Source organism: Chelonoidis abingdonii, chromosome 25 (assembly GCF_003597395.2).
Source record: "Chelonoidis abingdonii isolate Lonesome George chromosome 25, CheloAbing_2.0, whole genome shotgun sequence".
NCBI lineage: Eukaryota > Metazoa > Chordata > Testudines > Testudinidae > Chelonoidis > Chelonoidis abingdonii.
Window position 1 is genome coordinate 11,638,218 of NC_133793.1, and position 25,945 is coordinate 11,664,162.

Genomic DNA, 25,945 nt, shown 5'->3' on the forward strand with positions numbered 1-25,945 from the left:
TCCTTGAAATCTGTTATCGCACAGGACTGTCCAGGGAAAGGAAGGATGGTCCAGTGGTTAGGGCACTACCTTAGGACTTGCTCCATCACTTCTCGTGTAACCTTGGGCAAGTCATCCAGGCTCTTTGTGCCTCGGTTTCCCCATCTATGCAATGCCTAGCATGAGGCTAGTGTGAGTGAAGACATTAAAGACTGAGGCTCAGATACTGCGGTGATGGGGGATGGATAAATACCTAAGATAGCCAACATTAAACAGGGCAGGTACGCAGCTAGGAAGATAGGAGCTTTTGTAAAGGAACCAGGCAGTACATAAGAAACTCACTCCTTATCATACTGCAGGCTGAGAACGGGCTGCCTTATGGACACCTTAACAGAGTGTGGGAAGACACCCACTAACTAAACAGGAAGAAAGGGAGAGGTGGAGGATGGCTCCAACCCATAATACTCTGAGTTACCCAGTTAACCCCTTGACGACTACTTCACTACTGCCAACTCTTGCAATACGGGATATTTGTCTTAAAGCACCAGCTCCTGGAGCCCTGTGATTTCTCAGTTTTTGTATTTTAAAAAAAAGCATGTTTCTAGCCATTGTGGTTGCAGAGAACAGCTGGAGAAAAAGACCTGAATGCACCCATCTGAAAGCAGAAGGCAAAGCAAAAATAAAAAAAGCGCTCATTTATTATGTTAAGATTCACATCATTTCCCAGCCAGTCTCATGAATTTGGCCTGTGCCTGACTCATGATTTTGTAATGTTTCGGGCTGGCCCCGTAGATGCAGAAATAAGCTCCAGGAAGATGAATTAGTTGTGTCTGTACAGCACCTTGCACAGCAGGTTCCTGGTCTGTGGCTGGGACTTCCATGCAATATACAATAAATACAGTAGAACCTCAATTGCCTGAACACCAAGCTTACGAACAACCAGTTACACAACCCGATTTTCCTGACAGTGGGGGAAAAAAATAATCACCTGACCAAAGCGATGCTAGTGAAGAAAAAGTCAACATCCCTCCCCATTCTGAAACCTCCAGCGCACTGGAAATTGCTTCACAGCTGTTCGAAGGGCAAGAAGAAAGCGAGGCTGGTGCCCCATCCTGCAATTGGACCTACTGTAGGTTTCGAGACCTTCCGTTTTATGAACCTTTCGCTTTTCTGATCTCCTCCATCCCCAACTGGTTTGTAAAATAGGGATTCTACTGTCATAATACTAATGCAGCTGAAAGAGAGACGGACAGAAATGCACAGATCGATAGATTAGATATGGGGTGTAGGTGGGGACAGATAGACGGGTGTGCCTGGGAACCGCTAGCTAGCTAGCTGTGTGCTCCACAAGGATAGCTAGCTGTGTGTGCCTGAGGATGGCTAGCTAGCTGTGTGTGCACCACAAGGATACCCAGCCGTGTGTGCATGAAGATAGCTAGCTAGATGTGTGTGCACAGGGATAGCTAGCCGTGTGTGCATGAGGGTAGCTAGCTAGCTGTGTGCACCTGGAAATGGATAGAGAAAGATTTGTGTGGATGGGGATAGATAGGTGGGTGTGCATGGAGATAGATAGATGGATACTGTGTGGATTGGGATAGGTGGGTGTGCATGAGGCTAGCTACTTAGCTGTGTGCACCGGGAGGGCTAGCCAGCTAGCACAGCATATGGCTTGGTACAGCGGGACCACAGCAGCATATGGCGAGCTGTCAGGGAGCATGGGGACCTCAGCAGAGAGACTGCCAGGCTGCTAGCGGAGGGCAACCAAGCCAATCACATCAATCGCTGCAGCCCTGCTCCCTGTCTGGGCGGAGGGGGTTGTGCTGAGGGGTGCCGAGGCCCCTACCCCCTCTCCCCATTCCGGCCGGGGAAGCCACTAGCCAGCGGGGCTCTGCGGGCTGCCCCGAACTCGCCGCCTCGGTGAGCGGGGTTAGGCCGCCCCCTGCCGACCCGAACAGGGAAGGAGCCCCGGGCCCCCGCAGCACTCCGGCCCCAGGAGCTCTCCGCAGGCAGCCCCAGCAAACAGGCGCCTTCCCTGCAAGGGCTCAGGTAGGTGCTGCTCGCCCCGCCGCATGCGGGCCCGGGGGGCTGGAGAATGGGGGAAGCGGGGGGCAGGCTCCTGGGTTAGGCCCTGCCCCGAGGTTTTGCAACCAGCGAGGCGCTGTCCAGCGGCGGAGGGGCTCGAGCGGCTGCCCCGAGCCCTTCCCCGGGGAAGGAGCGAGGGGTGCCGGGCGCCCTCTCCCCCCTGCAGCGCTCGGGCAGCCCAGCTGGGGCCGGGAACCCAGCGCTCGGCACAGCGCCCCCTGCTGCCGCGTCGGGTGTCGGCAGCGCCCCCTGCGGCAGCGCCGGGACACGGCAGCGCCCCCTGCGGGAAAGCGAAGACCCTGCAGCTTCCCCCTAGCGCGCCTCCTGCCAAGAGACTACAGCGCCCTCCGGCGGCAGCGTGGGGGCCTTACAGTGTTACCTCTTTGCGGAGGGGTGGGAGTGGGTGCAGCCATCCCTTCTGGTCCCCCAACCCAGGGGGATGAGCCACTGGTATTCTGCACCCGACCCCTCTGTGCCACGGAAGGACCCTTTGAGAGGGGTGTGGAGGGAGGGGGCGGTTGGAGGGTCCCCCACCTTGTACAGAATGGGATCCACACGTCTAAATCAGTTCCCCTGTTCACCTGTGCCCTGGGGTGGGGATGCAGCCCAGAGAGGACCAGTGGGTGAGTGTGTTCTGCCATGTAGGGTATGATCTGGGGGCAGTGATGGCTCCCTCCCTTCCAAATGGCCTAATGGGGAGGTTCCCTAGTCTCGGCTTTCTTCCCACTTGTCATTCTAGACCTTGTTCTAGGTCACCCTCCTAGATGGTCATCCTACATTCCTTCTTCCAGGCTCTTTAGCCTTCTATGCTATTGCTCTTCGTGAAGGTCAGGGCATGGGTCCATCCGGAGAACATGGATGAGCTGTGCCCAGGCGATCCCCCGACCTTGCTTTGTCCCCCTCTTGCCAGGGAATGGAGTCCAGCCCGTTGGAAAAAGGCAGGCGGCGCACCGAGACCTGGCACCCGCGGTGCTGCTGCTGTGGCCCCAAACCCTGCTGCTTCTGCTGGTGCTGCTGCAGCAGCTGCTCAAGGTGACTGCTCGGGGGATGGAGAATTGGAAGCTTGGGGGGCATGCATTTTACCTCGGGGGGGGTGTCTTTCAGATGAGACTTTTCAGTGGCACTGGTACAATTTTTACAGTGCGGGTGCTGAAAACCAGTGGTCCCCAAACTTGTTACCTTGCACACGCGCGCACACACACACCTCTCGCTGTGCCCCCTTTCCCCAGAGCTGGGGCCAGGACAGGGCTGTGGCTCCGGGTTATAAGGGGGGACCTGGACATAGGTAAGGGGGCTGAGGCTGGGACCACAGCTAGGGCTGGCAACAGACCCGCATGCAGGTCCAGCAATGGAGCCATTGGCCGGGACTGTAAGCATGCGCAGACTCACCTGGCGGCACCTCCTGCTGGTTGTCCTCAAGAATTAGCATCCAGCCTCCAGAGCACCCTCTTCAGGCCGGTGTCTCACCACCACTGCTGGCCCCTGTGTCCCTCCGAGGATCCCAGTGCCCCTGGCAGTACCCCCACAGTTCTGGGTCTCCCCCTCCCAGGGGAACCCCCACCCACTATCCCCACTTCACCTCACTCTTGGCTACTGCCCAGTCTCCATCGAGCCCCCGCTCACTGGAGCGGCTGATAGTGCAGTCTGCCCATCACAGACAAAGGGGTTCAGACCTGCTGCCTCTGCCTACCCACGGGCTGCCCCCTGCAACCCTGCACCTATTCGGCCTATAGTCAGACTTGCGGCTTTCCAGGCTGGAGCTCCCAGCTCCTCTGGCCCTTCCCCAATCCTGCTCCCAATCTAGGTGTCTTGCTTAGGTCCCTGCAGCCAGGCCCTTCTCCCTGTTCAGGCAGAGGAAAACTGAGTGGGCTTCTGGCTCACAGCCTCTTATAGGGGCCAGCTGGGCCTGACTGGGGCATGGCCACAGCTGAGCCTACTTTCCCCAATGAGTCCCGGCTTCTTGCCCCAGCCACAGCCCTCTCCTGGGCTGTTTCAAGCCCTGCAGGGCAGGAGCAGGTAACCATCCCACTACAGGGACCCCGTGCAAAAACTGAGGGTGGTGTTGCAGCATCCCCTGCACCCCTAGTTCCCGTGCCTATGAGACCCTTAAAACCAAGGCCCTGTCTGATTTCCTGAACACTAAAGAGCCCACACTGTTTACTGGTAAGACTACAGATTTGGCGTGCTGCTGGCTGTGGCCCAATTCGTGTGTAGCAGGATGTCTGGTGAGTGGGTGTTGTCCATGACTCTAGAGGTGTCGGCATTTCAGTGCTCCGGCGGTGCTGTCGGCCGGAGAGCGATCCACACTGGAATGTTCAAATCAGCGGGTAGAACCGATTTAGGAAGGATCGAGTGAGCGAAAGGAGAGTGGCTCTCTACGTCAGAAAGGGTTTCCAGGTCACTGATAACGCGAAGCAAATGATCCTGAATGCTTATGGATCAGTGTCCTAAGGATAAAGCATAACATGGGGGATTAGTTGGTGTCAGCCACAGCCCCCTAAACCGCACTAAGGAAGAGGATGATCGCTTACTTACACACCTGTCTACAAGGTGTAGGGGAAAAAAGCTGCGGATCATGGGGGGCCTTCAATCTGAGTGACATGCTGGAGGGCTCATGTTGGCAAACATCCCTGGAATTTCTAAAGCTTAGAGATGACAGTTTCCTAGCTCAAAAAGTGTTGCAGCCAACACTGGGGAATTTTATGTTAAACCTGGTCCTAACAGGTAAGGAAGAACTGATCTCACAATGAAAAGATAATAGTAGCTTACATACAAGTGATCATGACTTGATTACGTGTGTACTGTGCAAGGAGAATGAAGTGCAGACCACTAGTATATATACCTGGTGCTTTAATAGGGCCAATTTCACAAAGATGCAAACAACTCTGAGCCAAATCAGCTGTGAGGAAGAATGTAGTCAGAAAAATGTGAAAGATAATTGGGAAGCATTCAAGAACACCGTACTAGATGCTGCAAAAGCCACAATCCCACAATTCAGGGGCCATACTGCTTAAAAAAAAGGCTATTTGGTTTAGAGGGGAAGTGAAGGTAGCTATAAACACAAGGAAGAAAGGGAAAGTTGATAGCAATGAATATAAATTAGAAGTTAGGAATTGTAGAAAATTGATAAGGGAAGCCACGAGACGCAAGACGACATCTATGGCCAGCAGAGTTAACGACTATGAGAAGAAGTTTTTATAAATATATTAGGAACAAAAAGAATCCTGACAATGGTACTGGTCCATTACCAGATGGAAATGGTAGAATTATCAGTAGTAATGAAGAAAAGGCAGAAGTGTTCAATAAATATTTCTGTTAAGTATTTGGGGAAAAAAACATATAATGCAGTCTCATCATCTGGGGATGATAGCACACTTTCCACTAGTATTTCTGGAGGATGTGGGACACATGCCGCTAAAGTTAGACATTTTTAAATCAGCAGGTTCAGATACCTTGCAGCCAAGAGTGTCAAAAGAGCTGGCTGAGGAGCTTGCTGGACTGTTAATGTTGCTTTTTAATAAGTCTTGGAGCACTGGGGGAGTTCCAGAAATCTGTAAGAATACTGATGTTGTGCCAATTTTTAAAAAGGGTAAACAGGATGGCCCAGGTAATTATAGGCCTGTCAGCTTGACATCGATCCCAGGCAAGATAATGGAGCAGCTGATATGGAACATGATTAATAAAGACCTAAAGGAGGGAAATGGAATTAATGCAAATCAATGTGGGTTTATGAAAAATAGGTCCTGTCAGGCTAATCTATCATTGTTTTTAATCAGATTACAAGTTTGGTTGATAAAGGTAATAGAGTTGTCATAATAGACTTCTGTAATACGTTTGTCTTGCTACGGCATGACATTTTAATTAAAAAACTAGAATATAAAATTAACATGGTACACGTTAAATGGATTAAAAACTGGCTAACTGATAGGTCTCAAAAGTAACTATATCCGGGGAATGGCCACTGAGAGGTCTGTTTCCAGTGGGGTCCTGCAGGGATTGGTTCTTGGCCGTACACTATTTAACATCTTTATCTATGGCCTGGAAGAAAACATTAAGTCATCACTGATAAAATTTGCAGGTGACACAAAAATTGGGGGAGTGGTAAATAGTGCAGAAGACAGGTCACTGATTCAGAGTGATCTGGATCATGTGGTACACTGGGCGCAAGCAAACAATATGCGTTTTAATATGGCCAAATGTAAATGAAGGGAAAAAGAATACAGGCCATACTTGCAGCACAGGGGACTCTATCCTGGGAAGCAGCGACTCTGAAAAAGACTCGCGGAAGGCGGTGGACAATCAGCTCCCAGTGTGACACTGTGGCCAGAAGAGCTAATGCGATCGTGGGCTGCGTAACCAGGAAAAGCTCAAGTAGGAGTGGAGACGTCAGAAGTCTAGAAGCCCCAGTCAGGGATCGGGGCTCCCTTGTGGTGGGCACTGTGTACACACAGAATGAAAAGACAGTCCCTGTCCCAAAGAGCTTGCAATCTAAGTCATTATTGTTAGTTATCAAAGAAATGGGGCTTTCCCTCAGTGTGGCGGAGCAGACACAGCAGGGAAAGGAGGGATACAGAAAATAGATGGAGCTGGCTCTGATGGAGCTCCCACGTTGATAATACCACCTCTCTCTTCTATAGTGCTTTACCAAGGGAATCAATATAATTACATTTAATAGATAGGGAAACTGAGGCACAGAGCAGGGAAGTGACCTGCCCAAGGTGACCTATCAGAGAAAGAGTAGAACCCAGGTTTCCTGCACCTCCCCAACCCTGTCCAGTACTCCACCCCCAAGCCACACCACTTTCCTTATCAACAGAATGATTCTCACAGTTTTGTTACTCCGACCCATAGAAATCTGCATGGTTCCTGGCCACTTGGGAACCATGTTTAGGGCTTGGATCCTCCTTGTGCACACAGATAAAATGCCCCCCACCGCTCTCCACTGCAAATTCTGTGTCCGTCTGTTTCAGGAGTCGGACGGTGAGAAGAAGACGAAGAGACAGGTTCGGGCACAAAAAATCCAGTGTCTCCCAGCTGGAAATCCCCCCAGCCCACGAGGAAAGGTGTGTCTGAGCGCCACCCAAAATGCACCACGCAGGAAGACAGGCCTCAGATCATGGCCAAACACTGCAGCATAAGGAAGAACAATAAATGGCTCTTTTTTAAAAATTAAAGTCACCAGGGTTGGGGCTGAGCTGATCCCGTGGGTCGGAACACATAGAATGTGGGGAACATTCAGATGGAGTCCAAAGGTTGAGGTCAGGTTTATCTCCCAGGAGCACTGTCCCGTGCACCTCCTTAGTTCTGGCTCTGCCACGGGAAAGAGTTGGAGATGATCTGGTGCAGCAGGGCCAGGGAGAACCACACGGTCTGCCCAGGAGTTGGGATAGGCATCTGAGCAGGTGGCTTAGTTGCGGCAGGTCCTGCACAGATAGAGATGAGTCAGGGATGGATGGTGGCCAGGGGATGGAGGGGTTGGGTGGGAAAAGGGAACGTGTCATGCAGTTGCCAGGACTCTGTCTAGAGGTCACGTCTCTCTCACTCGCGCTCTCCTCATCTCCTAGGCTCACGCTGGAAGAAGCGTCCTCCTGGAAGCGTTCGTTTGATTGCGTCCTGGCAAGCCCGGCTGGCAGGAGCGTCTTTGTGGAGTTCCTGCGGACAGAGCACAGTGACGAGAACATGGCCTTCTGGCTGGCCTGCGAGGAGCTCAAGAGGGAGCAGAGCCAGGAGCAAGTCTGCGAGAAAGCCAAGAAGATCTACCTGGATTACATCTCCATCCTGTCCCCAAAGGAGGTAGGTCTGCCACAGTCCTGCTGGGGGCAGCTCATGGGACACTGCTCCAAGCCAATGCCCTCCCATTGTTGTCACCTCGCAACATAATGCAACAGCCAGGGAAACAAGGCCCTGAATGCAGGGCACTGCACTGAATATTGGGGGGGCAGCATAGAGAGTCTCCTTGCAGCTGCGCACCTGACGCCCCAGCAATGGGACCATCCCCACAGCAAGTGGTCCTCTGACATCAGCCAGCTGAGCTTCCCTGCAGGAGTTGCTCCTGGCTGTAGAGTTAGCCCCTACTTTATTTGGAATGGGCAGGTCCTTGCGTTAATTGTCACAGTCTCCCAGCCTCGCAGCTAGCTGCTGGGTCACAGCAGCTCAAGGCACGTTCGAACCATCTGCGCAAGTGCCCGAGACAGGCTGGAGTCTCTCCAAAGGGCTCTTGGCGGGGGCCTGGAAAGCCAGGGCATGCCAGCAGCGCCGCTGCATGAGTCCTGGCCCCTTGCTTCAAGAACGTTCTTCATTGTCCTCTGCAGGTCAGCATCGATGCTACCGTGCGCGAGTCAATCAACAGTTCCCTGGCGAGGCCCAGCGTGCACATATTCAACGAGGCCCAAGCACAAGTCTATGCCCTCATGCACCGAGACTCCTACCCCAGGTTCCTGAGCTCACCACTGTACAGGTCGCTGGAGCAGAGACTGACTGCCCTGGCTTGTGACACATAGCAAAGCCCCTTGCACGCACACGCATTTCACGATACTGCCAGCTCCTTCGGCTTCCTGCCAGCTCATCAAGGCACCGGGGTAGACGGGGCAGAGCCTCAGTTCTCTCTTTCTCCGTGGGTGAAGCCACTGGTGTTTTGATAGCGACATTGATCTAGAACTTATTCTAGTCTGTCTGAACCAAACAAGATGCTGCTGGGTTTTGGGAGGATTTCACTAGGGCCTGTAGAGATGAGAGAGCCTAGGAGTCCTAGAATTCAGAGCCTTTCAGAGCATTGCTTGTCCTAGAACTTGGGTGGTATCTAAGCTGACATGGTTCTAGAGCACAGGTGCTATGTGTGGCCTGGACCATAGTTCTAGAATGTGGGTGGTCACAAGCTGGAGTGGGATCCAGAGTGTGACTTGTGTCTGATCTAGGGGTTCTACTACATGACTTGTACATGAGTCTGGGGTTCTAGAACAAAGATAATATCTGGTCTGTGATGGGTTCTAAAATATGGAGCCTTCTAGAACTGTAGGGGCTTTTAGGATCGTGCATCTTCTAGAGCTTGAAGCTCTATGTTTTTGTTTTAGTGACAAGAAAAATTCTCCACCCAAAATTAATTGTATTTCAGAATTTCTAACAGTTTTGTAAGCATTTTTCCCACTTCTCCGAGCCAAGTCAACACGGCTGCTAGTCACTTAGTACTGCAGCAGGTCCCAGCTAGCCAGCACATTTAAAATCTGGCCAAGTAGCTCACAGGCCCAGCTCTAGATGGTCACTAGAGAAGAGACTAACATTATTCTATTTTTCAGTTGGGGCTGCAAACATATATTTTGTCCAATGAATGCAAAAAAAAAAAAAAAATCCAAGGGGCTTAATTAAAAAACATTACTGGGCAATGACTTGGCTGGTACATACCAGATGTTACTAGGCACTTGCTAATCTTTAGGGCCACATATGCAAAGCTGGCTACTTGTTTTGGGTGTCTGCCTTTAGCCACCTTGGCCATGACTTTCAGAGGCAGCGAGCCCTCATAATTCTAATGGGAGTTACATGCACCCAGAAAAAGCGGCTCAGAGGCATCTTGCGTTAGGTGCCCCAAAAAGAAGCTGCCCCCTCCAAAAAAATCCTGCCTGAAAACGTTGGCTATTTTAACAGCTCCTCTCATTGGCTCTGCAAGATCAGCCAAGGTATCACTTGTGTTTTATGATTTGTGGCCAGTCCTATCTACCTCATTCTAAGAGACTGCAACTTCTAAATGCCCAGGCCCTTGTTAGCGGACAGGACAGTGACGGTCTCCGCAATCTGTGTGTGTATATATATATTTATAAATAAATCTATACATAAAGAGAGCTGCTTATGTATGAAATGAGTCAGTGAATCTATCTTTTTCCCTCAGGAGAGGCATCCCCATCATAGGTGCCATTAATAACAATCTCTCACTTTCATCCATAGAGCTCCAAGTGCTTGACAGAAGAAGAGCAGAATCATTAGCCTTGCTTTGGGAGATGGGGGAAACTGAGGCACAGAGCAATGACTTGCTCAAGATTGCAGAGCAGAGCCAGGACTAGAACCCAGGTTTCCTAGCGCCTGCTCTGGTGCTCTAGCCATACGACCATGCTGCCTCCGTTCCTTGACACCTTTGCTCCAGCATTCCCCTTTCAATTATATCAGCATAATTCCAGTGGCGTCCCCGGAGTCCTGCTGGGCTACGTGATGTCTCTGCCAGATGAGATCTTAACACTAGTAATACCTAGTTCTCCCCATCAGTAGATCTCAAAGCACTTTACAAAAATAGGTCAGTAGCATTATCCCTATTTTGCCAGTGGGGAAACTGAGGCACAGTGCAAGGACGGGCCTTCCCAAGGTGACCCAGCAGGTCGGTGGCAGCACCAGGAATAGCGTGCAGGACGCATTAGCCCCAGTCCAGTGCTCTATCCCCTAAGTACTGCAGTCTCCTTAGCAGAGATGAAGGCACAAATGGCTTGTGGTTTCGGATGCCTCCATTTTGGGGGTGCTCAGCTTGAGAACCCTTCAGAAAGCACGCGGCACCCATCTCTGAAAATTGGGTGCCCCATAGCAGATACCATCAAGTGAGGCACCCCCAGTCACTTACAAAAATGCAAACCTAGGGCCTGTTTGTAAGGCGTGAACATTCAAGATCCCAGGGCACTTTGCTCTGAAGATCTTGGCCTAAAATGATCCCTACTCCCAATGCTGTGTGCCACTTGGCTGCCACCCTCCACCCCAGAGCTGGCTGCCTGTCTGCAGAAGTCTCTATAGAGTCGGTGAAGGGATTTGGGCAGAAAGGCACTAGAGAGAGGTATAACAGTACAGTAAGAATGGCTAATTCCCCAGCATGCTGGCGTTAGAAAGCAAGGATACCCAGCCAATACTTTTAACACCTTTATTGCTCTAGCTGCAGATTTTCTCTCCCTTTCACCCCCTTTTTTGGGGGGGCGGCAGGGATATGTTCTACCAGAGAGAGAAAACAAAGTTGGCTGATCCACACACTGCATATGGCAGGGGACTAGCGCCACGGGGCCCTGACTGATGGAGATAAAAGGATGAGAGCAGGCAGGCACCCAACCCTGCCTGCACTGAGCCTCTCTCTTCTCCATCCTGCTGCTCCTCTACCTCATTCTAACTGCTCCTTCAGCCTGTAAGCATGGGCCCCGGTGCTTTCCACTCTCGTTAGGTGACACTCAAAAGTCTCCCCAGTTCAGAGTGGTTAATCCCCCAAAAGTTTGGTGCTGAAGCTAGGAGGTGGCACTGAATAATCCCTGCTCCAGTTGGGTCAGGCGTACCATCAAGGACAGCCTCCCTCGCATGGAATTTGCCATGGCCAATCCCACCTGGAATCAGGATACACAGAGGCAGCTGCCACGAAAGGGCACAATTATTTACAACAAAGAGTAACTGAACTTCGGGGGGCGGGGAGGAGAGAGGGGTCGTGATATGGGTTAAAATCAGGCTCCAGGATCAAGTGTACCAGGGAATTGGGGTCAAGTGTCTGTGGAATATCCAGTTTGCAGAAAACAAGTCACCAGAGAGACACCCACAAACTGGTGCTACTAAAGCCCTGTGCATCTTCAGCTCCCATCTTCTCGGGCAGGAAAGGAGGGTCACTGGTTTTGAAACAGGAGCTTGTTGTCGTTCAATGGACTTCCCACTGAAGGGCAGGAAATCCCTCACTGGCTGGACGGAGGATTAATACCAGGGCCACCCGGGGGTGGCAAGTGGGGCAATTTGCCCTGGGCCCTGCAGGGGCCTCCACGAGAGTTTTTTGGGGGCCCTAGAGCAGGGTCCTTCACTCGCTCCGGGGGCCCCGGAAAACTCTTGCAGGGCCCAGACCCTCGGAGCTGCTTCTGCTCCAAGTCTTCAGTGGCAATTCGTTGGCGGGGGGCCCTTCCACTCCGGGACCCGCCGCTGAAGTGCCAGGTCTTCGGCGACAATTCGGTGCCAAAGACCCCAGGCCCCCTGAATCCTCTGGGCGGCCCTGATTAATACTCCAGGACTCCACCACCGAAATGCCAGTGGAGGAGGGGTTAAAGGCAGCCCATTTCCCTCCATCAGCTGTTTTTGCAAGGGGAGTTTTGGGCATCAGAGTGTGTTGTGACCACACTCACGGAAAATACCCACATGGAAAGAGAAGCATCTGCCCTGATTTTGGGAGAAGGTTTCCGCTGTTCTACTGCTTCCTTAACCATACTAACATACTCTGATTCCCAGCCACCTTCAACCCCATTGCAACCTCCCTCAGCCACACACCGCAAAGCAGCCCAGGAGCCTGGTGAAGACAACCGAAGCTGAGTGTGAATTATAAAGGAGGTACATACCCAGTGGATCCTATATGGAGAACTGCCCAGGGGAACCAGAGAGCAGCCTGTAAAGCTGTGCCTAAGGGTCTGGGGGAGCCCATACAATGTGGCATTTGCCTGCGTGTCGCTTGTTGCCCCCAGGAACCCTTTATAATGGGGCTGAAATAAGGGGAGAGCTGGTCTCTTCTCATGGCACTTCCCCCATCCCGGAGCTAAAACTCTATCCATTAGGAAAGCAGCCCTCCCAGCGGCCGGGCCCTGTAAGTGCCGCATTACAAATCTGTCCATGAGAAACGTATGCCAGAAGCCAAGCACGCCCCTGGCAGCACTTTGTCACAGCCTGGGGACCTGGGTCTCAGCCAGCAGGACGGCACCTGCCACATCCATGGAGCAGAGCATCTCCAGGGTGCTGTCATGGGCAGAGTGCAATGGGCCTTCGGGAGTCTCCAGTGGCTTGTGCGAGGACTGACTCTGACGTAGCCCTCGAGAGCAGTGCTGAGCCTGCCTTCCAGATTAGAGTGGGCAGAGGGGGGTAATCAGGAGTCTTCCCTTCAAGAATGACGATTTGAGACCCACGAGCCTGTGGATTACCCTGGGCAGGGGACGGTAGGAAGCCTCTGGCTTCAAAAGCCTCGTTGTCTTAGCCACGCCCCCGCATGTAATAGGGGGATTCACCATTGCCACATGGACTCACACTCATAAACAAATGGGCCAGCTTAACCTGGCCAATGAAAGGGACAAGCATGTGCGATTGGGTCGGGGACCTCGGCTGCTGCTAGGTTACTTCCTGTGAGCTCAAAGAACAACACCTCAAAACCTCTGGCAGGGCAGATTTCCCCTGGGCTCTGTCATGCTCCAAGCACCCATTGCTTCCTCCAGGGAGATGGACTAGAACGACCTAGCAGGTCCTTCCAGTCTAGGGTTCCATTGATCATTCCAGTCAAAATATATACATCAGAAAAAGAAGCGTCTCCTAGTGGCTGGCACTCTGGCACTGCCCCTTCTGGGCTTGAGGCTCAGGTACCCCTAACTCCAAACAATCCCTCTCTCTAGCCAGTGAGCGAATCCTCATTACATTTACGGGAGCCAACAGGGAGGGACTTTCAGCTCGTCTCTCAACAGGTTAGTTCTCTTCCCTTCCCCTTCCCCCTCCCACCCCCAGTTTCAAATTTGGATGGTCAGAGATTCTCCTTTGCCGGCAGGCTGCATCGTCTCCGCGGGTGGCCCAGGTGCAAACAGGAGCGGCCTCAGCAGAACTGGAAGACAAGCAACCCAACACAGGAGGGAACAAGTTAGCCCCAGCAGGAGAGGAGTCGCTATCTAAGCTTCTAGCAAAAAAAGCCACTGAAGAGACCACGGTCAGTTCAGGAGTGGGTTTACGTCGACGGACGGTGCAGAGAGCGCGAGAGGTTTAGAAATCCAGGAGGACACTTGCTGGTGTATTTTAGGTTGGAGGGGGATGAAAAACGGGCATTGGATTCTAGAGCATGCAAAGCACAGGCCTGTGTTGGTGCTGTGTTCTAGAACAGGGGTTCTCCTCCTTTGTCTTTTGGAGGCCCCCTCCAACATGTTATAAAAGCGCCACGGCCCACCTCTGCCACAACTTTTTTCTGCATATAAAAGCCAGGGCTGGCGTTAGGGAGCAGCAGGCAAGGCTACTGCCAAGGGCCCCACATCACAAGGGGCCCCGCAAAGCTAAGTTGCTCAGGCTTCGACTTCAGCCTCAGGTGGTGGGGTTCAGGGCCCCGGGCTTCAGCCTCGCATGACGGTGCTTTGGCTTTCTCCCCTGGACCCCAGCGAATCCAACAGTGGCCCAGTTTGGCAGCTCCCCTGAAACCTGTTCGCAGCCTCACCAGTGGGCCCTGGACCCCTGGTTGAGAACCTCCATTCTAGAGCACATGATGCATGAGAAGGAGAAGTGGATGTGGCATTCTAGAGCACAGAACCAGAAAAATGGGTGCTGTGTTTAAGAGCACACGCTACACAGGGAGGAGATGTGGATACAGTGTTCTAGCACACAGCACCAGAGAAATGGATGCTGTGGTCTAGAACACATAACACATGGGGCTCAGATGGGGGGCGTGGGTGAAATGGACACCATATTCTAGAGCAACTGCTCTGTCTCCCCCTCGAGGAACAGCCATGAGTACAGACCTTCCAGCGGTTCCCGCACTCGTTACACAGCACGAACGTTGTCATGGGTTCATCGGCGCTACGCGTCTGGACCTACGGAGAAAACCAGCCACACAGACTCAACAGGAAGCATGGAAGTGTCTGCGCTGAGTCCTTCTCAGTCCTCTGAGGGAATGGGCATTGGGGATGCAGGGGGAGGGAATCCTTGCAGACGCAATGAGAACCTCCCCGGACCATTCCCAAAATTCAGTCCCCCACCAAACCAGTTCCCATATTTGAAAAGTTCCTTTCATCTTCTCCTCCCTCCCTGTTATTTCTGATCATGCTGTACATGCTGCCTCTGCTCCTCCCTGCATCTCGGGCTCAAGCAGACGTAGGAAGGAGTGGAAATCCCACAGAAAAGTGGGATCCTCCCCTAAATTCCAGCCCAGCCTTGCAGGCGCAAGAGGCCTGGATAAGGACTTGTGCTTTGGGGTGGTACGGCAAAGCGAGATGAACCTCCAGGAGTCACCTCCCTGCAAGGAAACAGATGCCGTCCAGGGGTTGAGTGGCAGAAGGGGCAATGGACCTGACTGGAAGCCTCTGGTCTTCTGCTGATCTCTGGGCTAATCCTCCTAAGGGTGCAGGGACATGACTCGTCACAGTAAAGTCGAATCCTGGTTGGAAGGTCCCAAATTTCTCTGGACTATCAGACAAGCAAAACTCGAAGGCAAGAAAGTCGACGGGGAAGGAGACCACCTTGGAGACCATTAGAGAGGGAGGTCTGTCAGTGGGGATTCGGTAAGCAGGACCCCACAGTATTTCCAGGTGGCTAAGAGCCCTCAGCTGTGGCTGCATGTTGATGGCCCTTGGCATCTTCTGAACTTGCTGCAAGTCAGAGTGGGCTAGCCAAGTTCTCTGCACTGACCCTGGAGACGGCCACTCAGAGCCATTGCTCTGGGCTGGAGGCCCCCCGCCCAAGGTGCCCACCTGGTTGTAAGTGCAATTCTTCTTCTTGCACTTGCCGCACTGGAAGAGGTCCGTGGTGGTGCCCCCAGTCTTCGCCATCTGATGCTCCCGGATGGCTTCTAGGGTCATGGCGTTCCTCAGCTCCTTCAGTTCGTCGCTCGCCATCTCCTGCAATAGGTCACAGCACCCAGGTCAGAGCTACAGAGGCCAACAGGTATTTCTACTGCCATCATTTTCTTACTCCCAGGTTCCCAGAGTCTTGGGGAACCTCTCTCCTGTGCGCACGCACATGCACACACACACACACACATGCCCAACCACCATCTTGGCATCTGAAATCAGACGGGAATCTTCTTACAATCCACCAGCCGCATGACCTTAGTGAGGGCCTGTGCAAGCGTGAGACTGAGAGACTTGGCTGGGCCAAGAGCTCTCACTCCTGACACGTGACATTCCCTGCTATCCCAGTCCTGGGTCCCCACGCCCCCTTCCCAACGCACTGCGGCGGCTGTCCCAGTCCTGCAAGCTTCCCCACAGCTCTGCCCACGTGCCTCCAACCCAAGCTGCAGCCACACGCTGTTATTCCAGTCTTGGGCTCCTCACGCCCCACTCTGCTGACGCTCCTCAATCCTGTCCTCCGGCCTCCTTGCTAGTCCAGTCCTGAGCTCTGCTGATGCCCCACAACTCTGACCTGCAGCCCCCCTGCTATTCCAGTGCTGGGCTCCCCCTACAGCTTTGCCAATGCCCCTGAACCCTGCCTTGCAGCCCCCAACCCCCACTCTTCCGGCCTTGTGACACTCCTGGGCAGAGAAAGCAAACAACACTTGGATTTCGCAGAGTGTACAATCGGGGCCAGACGATGACAATCGGCCTTGGGATTTCCAGCCCAAGCTCCAGAGGGGAGAGGGTGCTGCACAAACTCTTTAGCCAACTCACACACACACACACACACCCCGCAACTGTCCTCGAGCTGCATGGAGGATGCTGCTGAGCGACGTGGGCAACTCCCTCTCACCGCTTCTGGCAGCTGCCTCCACCAGCCTCAGCAATGCTGCATGTGACATATGCTGCGCTGGCCTCCCTGCTCTTACTACCAACCTCCAGCAACCCCACTGCCCCTGGGCCTGCAGCCTCCTACCTCAGCAGCTTAATCCCCTACTGCTAAGCTCTGTCCGATTCCCATCAGTGATAGATGGAAACGATCTCAAAATGGTTCCATGTCTTCTCTGAGTCAGTCACTCGGCATCCTCCTTCCCTCATACCTCCCACTCCGTTACTCACCTCTGCCGTCATCCTAGCAATGAGGCTGGGGGAGATGGCTCCATTCAGCACATTCCTCCGCAGGTTGGGGTTCTTGGGGTCCTTCAGGTTACTGATCCTGCTCCTCACGCGGTTGCGGTACTTCATGTCCGTGCTCTTCAGCTCTTGGAAGATATGTGGCACCGTCAAGGAATAAGAGCCCAAGGATAAGAGGACATCGCAGCGGTGGGTTATGAATGCACAGGTATCAGTAGATATCCTCAGAGAGGCCCATCTGGGCTTTGGGTCACCCAGAGAACCAGCCCACGCTCTAGGGTTTCGTGGGAACATCTTCCAGGGTTTCTACCTTCCTAGGTTTTGCTTTGGACGTTTGGATTCAAACAAACCCTAGAACTCAGGCAAAGCTCCTTAGATTCCTGTGGCTTTGATGCCAAGCCCTGGTTGGACCCCAGGCACCCTAGGAAATGGACCTAGAGTCGCCATCATTAAACCTGGGCTGAGATTTGAGTTTGTATTGGAGACCAGTGATTTTGGGGCCGGCCCTGTTCCTATTGAAATCATGAACGATTTGCCAGCAGGATCCAGTGCTCCCGCTTCTCACCAATCTCTTGTCTATTACACAGTAGCTTCCCTGTGAGGTACAACATCTCCTCCGTTGCAGGTGCAGGAGAGGGCAGGCCACATAACCTCCCCTTCACCCTGCTGATGCTGAAATGGAATGCTAAACTGCACTGCACCGTTCAGCCACGGGGTGGCGATGCGTAGAACATACCTCATCAGAGCTCATAGAGTGCATTCATGCAGTGGTTCCCAACCAGGACTCTGGGGCCTCCTGGGGGGCCGCGAGCAGGTTTCAGGGCGTCCACCAAGCATGGTCAGTGTTAAGACTCACCGGGGCCCAGGGCAGAAAGCCGAAGCCTCATCGCATGGGGCTGAAGTTTGGGCCCTTGAGCCCTGCCACATGGGGCTGAAGCCCAAACCTGAGCAATGGAGCTTTGTGGGGGCCCCTGTGGCACGGGACCCCAAGCAATTGCCCTGCTTGCTACCCCCTAACACCGGCCCTGGCTTCTCTATGCAGGAAACCGGTTTTATATGCACAGGCGGGCTGTTGAGTTTTTATAGCATGTTGGGGAGGTCTCACAAAGAAAAGAGGTTGAGAACCCCCGGCATTAATGGACCTTACAGTGAACGTGGTACATCTCCCTGGGAAGGAAGCTCACGATGGTACAGAAGCCTGACCAGCTAGCAGCAGCTCTGCAATCGACTTTGTGTAGGAGAAAGAGAGAGCCTGAAACACCAGGCCTGAACTAAAGTCGTGGTCAAGCCCTGTTACAAAACATGCCTGCTTGCAAGCTCACAGAACCTGGCAAGAACAGGGCTGGCACTGGAAAAACACACACACTTCTAGGAAGTGCCAGGCACAGGACACTCACACAAACACATTCCAGAAGGGTGGTACCAGACCATCCCGATACAGGTTTATGGTGCAAACACCCTCTGCAAAGATGATACAGGATCACCCTGACCCCCTCTTAAAGATAAGGCTAGGATGACAGCGGGGTGGATAGAGACGTTTTGATCGAACCAAGGTGTACAAGGCAAAGGGTGGTCACTAACCACATCCGAGGGGCATGCCGTAACTCACTTCTATGGGCGTATAAAAGTAGGGTCCCAGAGGGAGTGTCTTTGGGCAGCCGAGAGGGGAATGGAAAGTCCCAGCATTCACTGAGTCCATTGCACTGGGCACACATGCGCTAGCGTTACTCTAGACATTGATCCAGGGAGCATCATTGACCATAAACCTGGCCAGGCGCCTTTGCTTACAAACCCAGTCTTGTGGTCTTCGTGGGCAGTTCGCTGGAGTTCTGTGCGGTGGGTCTCTGCGCAGAGCTGGGACAGCACACGCTGGGAGCTCACGCACGCCACCAGCAACAGGGAATACGTGACAGAAGGGGCTCTTGGGATTACCTCCATGCCGGCCTGCAAAGGGCCTTTATATGATAAGCTGTCAACACAGCCGAACTGTTGCATCCACAGCCCAATAGTGCCCTGGAGACAGCTTCTAGGAGAGGCTGAGTACCCACAATTCCCACTGACCACAGTGAGAGTTCTGGGGGCACAGGAGTAACCCACGCTCCTGTGTGCTACATGCCGCCCCTGCAGGTGTCTGGGTCTGGCTACACTGCAGTCAGAGGTGGGAGTGCAGTGCACGTACCCAGACCTGAGCCAGCCTGGATCAAAGCTAGTTGAATAACAATAGCAGCGAAGCCCCAGCCACCTGGGGACTGGGTGCGCAGGGGTAGCTCCTGCCACCATCCAGGCTCCATGGCTTCCCTCCTGTTGTTACTCGAGCCTTGGGTGAGTCTCCAGGTGCTGTAGTCACACCTCCCAGGTGCAGCGGAGACCTACCCGGCGACTTTAGCCCTGGTGCCCGCTTAGAGCGTCACACAGTCACTGCTGCCGTCAGCGGGGGCACCTGAGCTGGCTCCCCTCGTTATAAAAGGGAGGGGCCAGCCGGCAGATTCTGGACCTTGCTCCCCGCCTTGGTCTGAAACAGCCTGCCTGTGGGCACACAGCAAGATTCCCCGGTTGGAGAGGGCTGAGGGTACGCGAGGAAAGGGAGGGAAGGAGCCTGCCAGGCCGGCTGCGTCTCTGTCGAAATGATGCTGGGGTTTATCGCTTTGGTAGCTATGTGTTCGGCGCTCCGGAGCCCGGGACAGGCATCGGCTTTCTTAATTTATATCTAGCTAAATGCAGTGGGGGAGACCCCCGCTTCCAGCCCCGCCAACCGGCCAGGAGGGGCAGGGCTGCCCTTGGATGGAGGCTCGGTCCCCAGTAGCCAGGCAGGCGAACCGTGCCGCAGCCCAACCAGTCAAAGGATATGATCTTCGATTTCAGAGGCCAGCTTGTCACAGTTGACTCCAAACTGTTTGTAATCATCTAAAGCAGGGGAGAGCGAGAGGGGGAAGGGGATGAGCACACTTCCGAACCCAGAGAACGTGCCGAAATCAAAGCAGAATTCAAAAAAATCACTAATTATCAGCATAACAAGCTTGACGCTGAAACCAAATTCCTTCAGAAAGATTTGTATCCCTTCTGTTGATTACTGTAGGGTTGCTTGCGCACCACTGAGCCATCCCCAGTTTGTTCCTGCGGGGTTGCTCATGAGCAGCGAACGACAAATGATTATCACAAGTACCAAGCAGGTTCGTTATTGTAGGGTTGCTTATGCACTCCAGGCCACGCTCACTGGTTTGTTATTATAGGGTTGCTCTGAGAAGGGCTGACCAGCTGGCCGTGGAACAGCTGGGTTGTTTTAAACCCATAAAGTAAACCACACAGCGTTTGCAGTTGGCACAGAGATGTAAGAAAGGAACCAGCAGGTTAAATTTCGGTCCTACCAGCGGTGAGGGTTGTCCCTTCAAAGCCCGTGGCACATGGCAAAGCATGACCTGGTGGAAGCCGACTGGGTTACACCCGGGAGAAATTTGGCCCAGTAGGTTTTTCGCAATGAGCAACTCAACCGATCACCAAAACTGCCGAGGTGCCCAGCGGTGACTGGCTCCTATTGGGGTCACAATCTCAGCCCTTGTTCCTGCTCTGACCCCACCCAGCGAAAGGTACGCATCAGAATCAGTCCTCCCTGTGAGCTGCCCCAGGTGGCGGCCCCTTCCCCTCCCAGGCCACTCCCAGCCCCAGCACCCTCTCACCATCCATTTTCAGGGCCGCCGAGATCATCTCGACACACTTGTCCCGCACCGAGTCACCCGTGAGGTAGCAGGACGCCAGGAAGCAGATGGTCGGTGCGAATGTGGGACTCGAGGGGCTGCTGGGAGTCTTGGGGGTCTCGGCTTTGGATCTGGCGCTGTTGGGTCTGGAGAGAACAGACAGGCTGTCACCCTGGGAAGCCGCAAGAAAAGGCACCTTCCTTGCCAGCCCTAACCAGAGTAGGGGCTCCCGGCACGACCTGAAGCTTCTTCACCTGCAATGGGTCCCTCTGTGTGACACTTATCTCACTCCTCTGGAGCCTCTCTACCCCACACTGGCTACCTGTAGCCCCCAGGTGCTGTTCTCCTCCATGTGAGCAGAGTGAGCGTCTTCAGACCTCCAAGCCCCACAGCCCGTCCATCCCATGCTGCCATGGGGCCATCCCCACACCAGTAACCCCCCTGCAAACGCCATCCATCCCACACTGGCCTGGGGACGTCTCCTGACCGTTCTCCCGCTCATGGGCCTTGGAAAGATCCATCCACCGTGGGTATTTACCCCCACTCTGTTACAAGTGGAGCACCTCAGAATCTGGAATGTATTTGTCCTCTCTACACCTTTCTCAGGTCGGCCAGGGCTTTCATCCCCATTGTACAGATGGGGAACTGAGGCACAGAGAGATTAAGGCTCAGATCCTCCGAGGTGTTTAGGTGCCAACCTCTCACTGGTTTCAATAGGAGTTAGATGCCTAAATATTTTGGAGGATCCAGGCCAAAGTGACTTGCCCAAGGTCACACAGGCAATCTGTGGCAGAGAGGGACTTAAACCAAGTTATCCTGACCCCAGGCTACTGCTCTAAGCATAGTGGCTGGCCTCCAGCGTCATCTGCATGAGGCTTTCCCACCCTCCCCTACCTTTCCTCTTTGCCATCACTGGAGTTCTTCCGAGAGCCGGGGGGGGAGGCTGCTGGGTTGGAGCCTGTAGAGGACCTCCTGGAATCGAAACAAGGAGAGGCAACAGTGTGTGCAATGCCAGCAGAGAGAGGGGAGGCGCAAGGGCTGAGGTTCTTCTGGGGACCCCAGCAATAGATCTGGAACATGCTCGGACACCCCGGCAATGGGCATGGTCTAAGCACCCAGGACAGAGATGGTCCGGGATGAGATCGTCTGGTGGGATATCAAACGCTCAGAGCTAACATCCTGCTCCAACCTCCTCCTCCGCAGTAGGCGTCTCTCCATTGACTTGCACTGGCGTTGGCTCAGCCTCTCAGTGTGCAAAGGCCCCTGTGCATTGTGGGATCTGAGGTGACAGCCTTCTACGGCCAGCACGCGATGCCTTCCAAGCCCTCGGCGAAGGGCGTTGGGTCTCTTGGGGCAGGTCTGCACAGTAAATAAACATCCGCGGCTGGCTCGTGTCAGCTGACTTGGACGCATAAGGCTTGGCTGTGGGGCTATAAAATTGCAGGATAGATGTCTGGGCTTGGCTTGGAGCCCAGGCTCTGGGACGCTCCCCCCAGAGGATCTCAACACCCGGGCTCCTGCTGGAGTCCAAACATCTGCACCTCAGTCCAACAGCCCCCCAACCCCAGCCAGCTGACATGGGCCAGCCGCAAGTGTTTCCATCAACACAGGGAAGACATACCTCTGGGGACAAGGCCCAGGGCCAGGGCTGTTTCAGACAATGCTGAAACAGAGGGGTCTAGGTCATGGACGCCTCAACTATACAAGGCCGGTGTGATGTGTACTGCCTCCTGCTGGCTTAGAGCGCTGCTCTGCCACGACAGACGGAGGTCCCTGGGGGAATCAGCACGTCATGACCTTCATTACGGCTTCCCTGCCTCCTCCGGTTCTTTCTAGGCTTCTGGCCGGTGCCCAGCCACATGGTATCCAGGAGCCTTCTAACAAGGAACCTCCATCCAGATGTCTCCTAACTCACTCTACCCACTCCAGTTCTGGAGCCAGCCCAGGTAGGGCAGAGTGACCAGCTGGTGCACAGAGCTTCACAATGCACAGGGGACACACATCCCCTACATAGGGCCTCAGAATCCCACCTTCCTCCTCCTGCAGTAGACCACTCGGAGGACAAGAAGTACTGGAAGTAGGATACGGAGTAAGGGGCATAATCTGCAGCAAGGGAGATTTAGCTTGGATACTAGGAAGAACTTTCTAGGCAAGGGGAGTTAAGCTCTGCAACTGGCTTCCCGGGGAGGCTGTGGAATCCCCACCGTTGGAGGTATTCAGGAACAGGTTAGACAAACCCGTGCATAGGGGGCTGGACTTGATGCCCTCTCGAGGTCCCTTCCAGCCCTGCATTTGTCCGATTCTTGGATTCTAAGAGGGAGCAGGGTGAGATCCCAGCCATCAGTGGGGTGGCTGGAAGAACAAGCTTCCCCCTTACCTTTCCACCGATGGTCTTTTCTGAGGGGAGGAAGAGGAGGAGGCTGTGGTGATGGTGGAAGATCTTGAGTCTGCAGAGTCTCTCCTGAAAGAGAAGTGGGGGAGGAAGGGCCACATCGTAAAGTGCAGGGAACAGGGGTTCAGGAGGGAAACATGCAGAGAACCAGAGGGCACACAGGGTCTAGTAATCCTTAAAGAGGGCATTTCCTGGTGAACGGGGCATCCTGTCTAAGGCTTGCAAGAAAGCATGAAGAGAAGGCAGGTCACTGCCACGTGGAGGAGGTGGTGGCAGATGGAAGCTGCCTTGTTTTGAGTTGGGCATACCACTCTTCCAAAGACAGATTAGCAAAACGTGCCACAATCCAGCCACAAAAAACTTACCTCTCTTTCTTGCCGTCCGAGTGCAACTTTTTAGAGGTGGCAGAAAGAGCGCTGCAGTCACTGGTCTCCCTTCGTAGGGAAAACACACAGAGAGGAGAGAGATTAGCTCAAGTGAGATCCCGGCACTGGGTCCCCAAGCCCTCTCTGCTGACATCTGTAGGGGGTGACCAGCTGTCCAGGGCCATGTGCCAACCACAGCGGCATTTTCCCCAGTGGAACTGTTCACCGGTTATCCACAGATACTGGTACGTCTGGGGACTCCTCCCCCGACCCAGTCAGCCTCCTGCAAACACAGCAGGTTCATCACACCCTCCAATTCACCCCTCTTGCAACTGGAGAACTCAAGCCTTATGCCAGACCCCCCTAGTCATTAGTGTTACCTAGTGGTTAGAGCAAAACGCCTGTAAGTCAGGACTCCTGGGTTTTGTTCCCAGCTCTGAGAAGGAGTACGGTGTAATGGTTAGAGCGGGGGCCTGGCAGACTGAACGCCTGTGTTTCTGAAGGTATAATTATTGTATTGAGACGTGTAACGCACAAGAATAACTCAAAACATCCAAATTCATAGATCTGAAGGCCAGAAGGGACCTCGTCAGACCTCCTGCGTTACACAGGCCAGAGAACCTCACTCTGTCATTTCTGCACAAGCTACAGCAGATCTTTTAGAAAGACATCCAGTCTCGACCTTGCGACTGCAGGGGATGGAAAAACCCACCATCTCCCATGTAATTAACGAGCCAAATCCTGGCCCTCTTCCCTCCTAAGCTTAGAAGACCCTTCGAGCAAGAAAAGCACCGCGGTCAATCGCACAGAATGAGAAGCCCCCACCGGAGCAGGGATCTGATCTCAGCAGCTGGCTGCTCTCTCTGTACAGAACTCAGCCCAAACCCCGGGTCCAACCCTCACTTTGGGAGCCAGCTCTGAGCTTCCCAACTAGCTCATGTTTCTATAACCGGCCACACCACAGGCCCCATTCTGGGAGCCCCTCAGGGTTTTGCATCCGTCAAGAATCTGGCTCTGAATCTTTGTGGGTCTAGAAAGACCTGACAGCCTCAGTTGCTGCTGCGGAGGCCTTTAGCCTGTTGTAATCCTGTCCTAAACTCGGGGCGGTTCTGGAGGCGAGTGGCCAGGCCACATTCGACATACTATGGGCAGTGCAATTCTCCGGCCCCGCAGTGCTTTACAGGAGGCCCAGCTCAGAGCAGTCCCAACAGCCCTGCTACACGCCAAACACCAATTATAAACCCTTGGGAAACGGCTGAATCGTATCACTCACACATGGCGAATGGGTCTGAGTAACAGCCCTGATAACAGTACAGTGAGGCAGCCTGCCTTTTAGGCACTGCCGCCTAGTGGCCGGAGCACTGGACTGGTACTCAGGGGCCTGGATTCTACTCCTAGCCCTGCCACTGGCCAGCTGGGTAACCTTGGGCAAGTCTCTGCACTGCTCTGTGCCTCAGTTTCCCCATCTTTAAAATGGTGATGGCGATACTGACCTCCTTTCCAGAGCACTCGGAGGTCTACTGAGGAATGATGCTAGATAAAAGAGCCAGGTATTGTTATGCATTCACACAGGTATAAAGGTTTTGTGTCTGGAGAGTGTTATTTCAGCTCTGCTGCTGGAGGACTCCTGGGTTCTATTCCCAGCTCTGTCATTGACTCACTAGAGGTTTGATCTGAGACACTGGAAGTCAAGAGGAGTCTTTTCCGTCCACCTCAAGCCCTGTGTGACTTCATTCGTGTTGCCCCTGCCCTGTAACTGCTGCTCCTCAAATAAAGGATCTGGGCATACATAAGCAAGTACCTGTCTGGCCTGGAGTCTGCAGAATGACTCTTTGGGGCTGCCGTGTGAGAGCCGGACTTGCTGGATTTCCTGGGGAGAAAGGGGGTTCAGGGAGAGGGGTTTCTGCTCTTCAGCATAGTTCTATTTTTAGCACATCAGATTTCTGCCCCGCCCCCTGATTTTTGTCCTAGAAACCGACCCCACACACTAGACAAGAGGAAAGAAATGAAAAAGAAAGCGCACAACCCCCTTCATTTCTCTTGTCTTCTCCACATTCCTTCTCCTGAAAGCTCCCCTATCTTTCAGCTAAGGGCTTGTCTACACGGAGACTCCCCACATAGTAGGCTGGGGTGTGACTTTGCAACACTAGCTGGCCACCATGCACTAAATGCTCCCGGGTGCGCCCCGATCTATGCTCGTTTGAAAAGCACTTTGGCAAAGCGCACGCCAGGACCTTTCGCAGCCGAGTCCACGGAGCCAGCCACCGAGCAGCACGCTAGAGCCCGGCAGATTTACAATTTAGCTTCCCTGCAGACAAGCCCTTCGTGCAATCCCAGAACAAACTAAACCTTTTCAGCAGTGGTGGGCCAAACCCAACCCCCTTGTATTCGAACTAGAGATGAGCCAAGGTCCTAGATTTCAAACACATCCAAGTCCTGTTTCCATGGTTCCATGATTCCATGTTCAGGTGGGTGGTTTTGGTTCAGCCACATCAGTGAACACCAACTCTAGATCTCAGCTCTGATTTCATACACATCTGCCCCTCACCCACCCCCAGCTGGATCCCCTCCCTCAACACACACATCTCCCACTTGTGCCACCGTGATCTGCTGGAGAAAGGCGCACGTTTTCACGAGGATTTTTACACCATGGATACGTTTGGGGGTAGAAACGGCTGCAGTGGCCTGAATTGGAATTGGGTGGCGCTAGCTGAAATATACAACGGCAGGTAGGGCCATAGGTGTCCACACCCACCA

The 25,945-nt window shown here is 53.5% G+C and overlaps 2 protein-coding genes across 5 annotated transcripts in view; one reads left to right on the forward strand and one right to left on the reverse strand.

The window, feature by feature from the left end:
• Positions 1 to 1,403: 1,403 nt before the first annotated feature.
• Positions 1,404 to 10,608, forward strand: LOC116837913 (regulator of G-protein signaling 19-like). Of its 2 annotated transcripts, XM_032802783.2 has the most exons (5): positions 1,404 to 2,025; positions 2,972 to 3,093; positions 7,032 to 7,124; positions 7,626 to 7,854; positions 8,373 to 10,608. In XM_032802783.2, the coding sequence occupies exons 2-5, from the start codon at positions 2,975 to 2,977 to the stop codon at positions 8,559 to 8,561; spliced, it is 630 nt and encodes a 209-aa protein (XP_032658674.1). In that variant the 5' UTR covers positions 1,404 to 2,025; positions 2,972 to 2,974; the 3' UTR covers positions 8,562 to 10,608. The 2 variants fall into 2 exon arrangements, with proteins under 2 accessions (XP_032658674.1, XP_032658675.1); XM_032802784.2 differs by lacking the exons at positions 1,404 to 2,025; positions 2,972 to 3,093 and having other exon boundaries at positions 5,763 to 7,854.
• Positions 10,609 to 10,934: 326 nt separating this feature from the next.
• TCEA3 (transcription elongation factor A3) overlaps positions 10,935 to 25,945 on the reverse strand; it is a 29,692-nt gene continuing 14,681 nt past the window's right edge. For 2 of the 3 annotated variants that reach the window (XM_075060858.1, XM_075060859.1), the window contains 10 exons: positions 24,990 to 25,058; positions 23,189 to 23,257; positions 22,809 to 22,892; positions 21,326 to 21,403; positions 20,414 to 20,577; positions 19,582 to 19,643; positions 16,725 to 16,874; positions 15,465 to 15,611; positions 14,517 to 14,588; positions 10,935 to 13,618 (listed from right to left, as the gene is read on the reverse strand). In XM_075060858.1, coding sequence (XP_074916959.1) covers positions 13,610 to 13,618; positions 14,517 to 14,588; positions 15,465 to 15,611; positions 16,725 to 16,874; positions 19,582 to 19,643; positions 20,414 to 20,577; positions 21,326 to 21,403; positions 22,809 to 22,892; positions 23,189 to 23,257; positions 24,990 to 25,058 — 904 coding nt within the window. In that variant the 3' untranslated portion in view covers positions 10,935 to 13,609. Of the gene's footprint in view, positions 13,619 to 14,516; positions 14,589 to 15,464; positions 15,612 to 16,724; positions 16,880 to 19,581; positions 19,644 to 20,413; positions 20,578 to 21,325; positions 21,404 to 22,808; positions 22,893 to 23,188; positions 23,258 to 24,989; positions 25,059 to 25,945 lie in introns of all 3 variants that reach the window. The other variant, XM_032802780.2, reaches the window with a different exon arrangement.

Coding starts and splice junctions, on each gene's coding strand:
- LOC116837913 (XM_032802783.2), top strand. CDS start 2,975: ATGGAGTCCAGCCCGTTGGAAAAAGGCAGGCGGCGCACCGAGACCTGG. Junction 3,094..7,031: donor TGCTGCAGCAGCTGCTCAAG/GTGACTGCTCGG, acceptor CGTCTGTTTCAG/GAGTCGGACGGTGAGAAGAA. Junction 7,855..8,372: donor CCATCCTGTCCCCAAAGGAG/GTAGGTCTGCCA, acceptor TGTCCTCTGCAG/GTCAGCATCGATGCTACCGT.